The 4,937-nt window shown below is 29.2% G+C and overlaps 1 protein-coding gene across 1 annotated transcript; it reads left to right on the forward strand.

Annotated features, from left to right (window-relative positions):
- Nucleotides 1-2,589: 2,589 nt before the first annotated feature.
- On the forward strand, nucleotides 2,590-4,345 carry LOC121213806 (uncharacterized). Its single transcript, XM_041086939.1, has 2 exons — nucleotides 2,590-3,065; nucleotides 3,627-4,345. Exons 1-2 carry the CDS (start codon nucleotides 2,808-2,810, stop codon nucleotides 4,212-4,214), a joined length of 846 nt encoding a protein of 281 aa, XP_040942873.1. The 5' UTR covers nucleotides 2,590-2,807; the 3' UTR covers nucleotides 4,215-4,345.
- The last annotated feature ends 592 nt before the right edge of the window (nucleotides 4,346-4,937 follow it).

The following is a 4,937-nucleotide window of genomic DNA, read 5'->3' on the forward strand; positions in this document are numbered from 1 at the left end:
CTTACATTCAATAATGTGTTAAATAATCTTACATTCTGATAATCTTATTATTAGAAGTAATCTTATATTTTGTGAACTAAACATCTCTTTAAAGCATTGCAAAAATAGAAAAAAAAAAAGCTTAGTTGTACTTATTAAATTTCAAGCTAGATATTGGTTGATGTTAAGAATTGTGCACTTGGTTCAATGATTTCGTCATAGTTTATTTATCATTTTTTTCGATTTGGTTAAATAAGTAAATAATATTATGTAATTATTTATATCTTTGTTCTCAATGGTTTCTTGCAAGTAAAGCAAGATGAATAAGTAAATATTAGTTCCCTGATTACCTAAAATTTAATTGATATTAAGTTGTATTATATTTTCGAATTATGATGCAAGAAGACAACTTATATTACTAGTCAATATAAATTGTTCATAGTCCATAGAATTAGATCGAGCAAATTACTTATGTTAGGACTATCATGTCACATATAAACCCAATTGAAGAAATAGTTTGTATGGAGTAATAATTTGTCGGACAGAACCCAAGTTGAATCATATATTTGTTTATGAATTTATTCACTTGTGACATTCATCTTTAAATATTCATCATGACTAAGGCTACCTTGAGTGTTACTCTCTTTGGAGTGTACGATAGAGATGTAAGTTGCTCTATACCCAAAAATTTTAAACATATTAAACGAACTATCGATAAAGTGTTAAAAAGATATGTTAAATGATTCTATTTTACCAATAAAAATGTGTGGAACTTAGACCAAGTCTTATACTTAGACCATTTCCACATCAATGTTTATTATGCGTAGTTGATTGACCCTTAAAACCAAAATAGGATGCTAAATATACATTTTCCTTGTCTTCAAATTCTGTTTTGAGAGAAGTGGAAAAATTTTCACATTTGGAGCCATAGTCATAGATGCCAAGGCCAAGGCCGAAGCCGAAGCTTATTTTAATATTCTTCCTTTTGTGCTTGTTAATTTTTGTCCACCAAATCCAACGTTTCGCTTCCTTGGGAGTTTTTTCTTTTAATGGCCCCTTTTTGGGTCAATATTACTAGCTTGTCCAAGTCAAAGTCAGTCAATTAAGTCAAATAAATATAATAAATGGGTTGGGAACCTCTGGATGGATAATAAGTAATGACGGGTCTACAGTAGGATCAACGCTTCCCAACATTTGAACTTTTCTTAATATAATAAACGAATGTTTACCTATTTTCTCATTTTAATCTTAAATTTTTTTATTATCATTTTAGTCCTCGACTTTCAAACTTTAATCAAATTGTTTTCTTTTCAACTGAAAAATTGACTAAACTGATCAAATTTTAATAGTATTAGCGTAGTAGTCTATGTGCTTTTTATTGCAAACACATGATTTTTCTTCTTTTTTTTTTGTGAATTGGTCTTTTCTGAATTTCTAAGTAATTTTATTATTTTTTGAAATTTTTTATATGAATTGTCACATGAGTGATCCTATCAATTTTTTAATAATTCAACTAACTTTTTCATATAAAAAAGTAATTTATTAAATTTTAAAAATTAAAAGTAAAAATGATAAGAAAATAGGATTAGAGACTAAATTTTCCATAATGCATGTGATATAAATTATGATAAAATCATTGATTATTTCTACACTATTATTAAAATCATTGATTTAATTTGATACCAAAACTAAGTGATATTAAATCAAATAACCAAAATACAACCAAATAAAACATAACTATAAAAAAAGATAATTATGTATTTTTATAAAACAAATTCACAACTTTTCTAAATATACTAAAAAAAACCTATCACTAAATAAATTACACCTTTACTTTAGATTTTAATATTCTTAAATACAAATTATTTATGAAAAAATATTCGATACACAAATAAAATTAAGCGTTGATAAATATCTTTCAACAATATAATAAAATATTAAAAATTAGATATTTAACAAAAACACAATCTCAAATTTTTTAAAATCATTTATGAAATAAAATATATATATTATTAATTTACCGAATACTCAAAAGTTTAATTGTTTTCCGTTTGGAGAAATATATATTGACTAACGTCACATGTGGGTGGAAATTCTGGAAATTCTAGTACAATACAAAACGAAAAGGTTTTATATTAGGTTAAAATATTCTCTCAGTCCTTGTATTCCGATAAAAATTAAGATTCAATCATTATACTAAAAAAAAGTTAAAAATTAAGTTTTTCAATCATTTAGATTTTAAAATTACCATCCAACCATTGAAGTTATAAGTATTTTTTATCAAAATTTGTCAGTTTGACATGTTGATAAGTTGTCTTCATATGATATGTTATATGTTTGACGAAAAATAAGTATGTTAAGTTAACAAATTTAACAAAAATTATCAATAACGATAATGATTGGAGTGGAATTTTTAAATTTAAAAAGTATAGGAGCTAAATGTCAAATTTTATAGAAGTATAGTAACTAATAGCAGAATTTAGCCTTTATATTATTAATTACTATTTATTACAAATTAAAAAAAGCACATTAATTAACAATGGCTAGTGTTTCCTACTTCCCCCTTCATAACGGAGCCTATAAAGAAGCAAAATCGCCACTCCTCCCATTATAAAGAAGAAAGGAAAAACTAACTTTTTTCCTTCGTTTTCTCGGGTTTTCCGAGACTTTCTCTCTCCAAACGAGCACTTTCTCCCCTATATCTTCGCTATATCCTCAAACCCATCAATTTTGACACCTTTTCTCCTTTATAAACAAATCCCCCTCCCTTTTTTTTTCTTTTAATCGCATCGCATGAAATTAAAACTACTTTATTATGTAAAAATAAAATGAAAAAAACGGCTAGTAGTTTTTGCATGTGTTTCGTTCCAGTTGTTTCGGATAACGGTTTGATGGTTGGTAAAGGATCGAAGAAGTCATCATCGTTGTCGTTGTTGGAAGTTAAACCGCTTCATTCTCCGGCGGAGAACATGGTGGATTCCGGCGAAAAAGACAAAGATGGTGTGGGTTCTTTTGGTCTGAAAAACAAATCCGGTCGTCGGAGTCTATCTCGTTATGTCAAAGCCGTCTTCTTTGGAACTTCCCTGGTCAGTTCTCTTTTGCCTTTTGCATCATTTCATGTCATTGTTGTTTAATTTTAGTATATAGATTTGGTCTCTTTTAGTTCTTTTTGATAATTGAAACTAAAAATAGAAACTTACTTAAGTCAAGACCTTGCCATTTAAATTTATTTTAATGATTTAAACTTATCCAACAATTACTTTGTTTAGAAGGATTACGTCTAAATTTATAAATTTTAAACTTTTTTAGAAAAAAAAGTTTTATTTTTTTAATGAAGTGTAGTTATTTAATTTGTTAATTATTTAGTTTCTGTTTTTAATAATAATTTGAAAAAAAAAATCAATTGTGTGCTCTTGATAAGGAAACTTCCACTCCTTGAAAATTCAACCTGCATGTGCTTCACTGATTCAAAAATTACAGTCAAGTTTTTACCTTCTTTTTTTTTTGGACTTATTTGTAAGTCAATATTGGTTGATTTTATTTTTATATATAAACTTGAAATTATGAATTGAAAAAAATTGTATACTTAAAATTTTAGACTTGTTGAATGTTTCAATGGAGTTCTAATTTTGGGAATTTACATGTAGATGAAGAAAATGCGGAGTAAAAAATACAAATTTAAATCCAAATCCAAATTCAAATCTGAATGGTTGAATTCAATGCACAACAATAATGTGACAATTGAGGACGTTGATCACTCGACAAGAAGCATGTCTTCCAAGTTTTCATCTTGTTTATCAAAATCAAGTTTGAGTACCAATTCATCATCATCAACATTATCATCATCTTCATCATCATCATCATTAAGGACATCGTCAGGCCGTTTATCTTCAGCACCATTGCCCTATGATTCGAAGCCATTGATGTCCAAAACTGTGGGAAACAATGGTGTGCAAGGAAAGCTTGGAAAGGGGCGCCATGGTTTCAATGTTGGTGTATGTTGTTTGCTTCTCGTTAGCCTATTGGTTTTGGTCATATGGGGTAAAGTTTGTGCCATTTTCTGCACCTCCGCCGTGCTCGTCTTTGCGAACCGGTTGATCACTTCTATTAAACAAGGTCCATCAGAGAACATTGCGGTTGATCATTGTATGCCCGAGATTGGCTCGGAACAGTACAAGAAGAAGATTATCATGGAAGGGTTGCTAGAAAGGAGCCATATTCGAAATTTATATTGATGTGTATTTACTTTTTGCAATTTTGTCCATGTTATTTCAATTTGTAATATCAGGTTTTAGAGTCTCATAGGAAATGGCAATTGTACAAATATGTGCATAGTGCTATAAAATGGGAACAGCTTGATACGTAATTGATAGCATGCATTATTTAACTACTAAACTCTGGCATGCAATTTAGTCTTGGTTTGTTTATTTTACTTGACAGGATTGGGATTAATAAGAGTATGCTGACACTAAAAAGTAACTACAAGATGACATCAATGGCAACAAAATACTAAAGAATATGGACATTCTATGAAATATATCGGTGTTTGAAATTTTATATAATTTGTTATAACAATTAACTTATGTAAGGTGTTTGAAATAAATAATTGTTGTGGTTCCAACCGTAATTGATGTGAAAAGCCATAAGGGATGGAGGTATAAGGGTGATATTTGAGGAGAGTGAAGGTGATATCATAAATCTTGTGTACCCTTTGATCTCAAAAAGAGAAGGTATTTGTAGGAGACTGACTTAGCGTATGTCTCGACCATGGAGTGCTTTACTTTATAAGTGTAGGTGATAGAGTGGCGGGCTGTTAGCTAGGAACATTGTTGTAGTCAATACATGACTAGTCAAAACATCAATACTCTTAAGGAAGTGATGAATTATGGGTGTTGACAGGAGATCTTTCCTAGATATCTTCCAACGAGGCTATAAGGTTGAGCTTTGATTAGTTACAC

Source organism: Gossypium hirsutum, chromosome D01 (assembly GCF_007990345.1).
Source record: "Gossypium hirsutum isolate 1008001.06 chromosome D01, Gossypium_hirsutum_v2.1, whole genome shotgun sequence".
In the NCBI taxonomy this organism is placed as follows: domain Eukaryota; kingdom Viridiplantae; phylum Streptophyta; class Magnoliopsida; order Malvales; family Malvaceae; genus Gossypium; species Gossypium hirsutum.

Excerpts from the sequence above, each read along its gene's own strand:
- LOC121213806 (XM_041086939.1), top strand. The coding sequence starts at position 2,808 with ATGAAAAAAACGGCTAGTAGTTTTTGCATGTGTTTCGTTCCAGTTGTT. Across the intron at positions 3,066-3,626 it reads TCTTCTTTGGAACTTCCCTG|ATGAAGAAAATGCGGAGTAA; the intron begins GTCAGTTCTCTT and ends ATTTACATGTAG.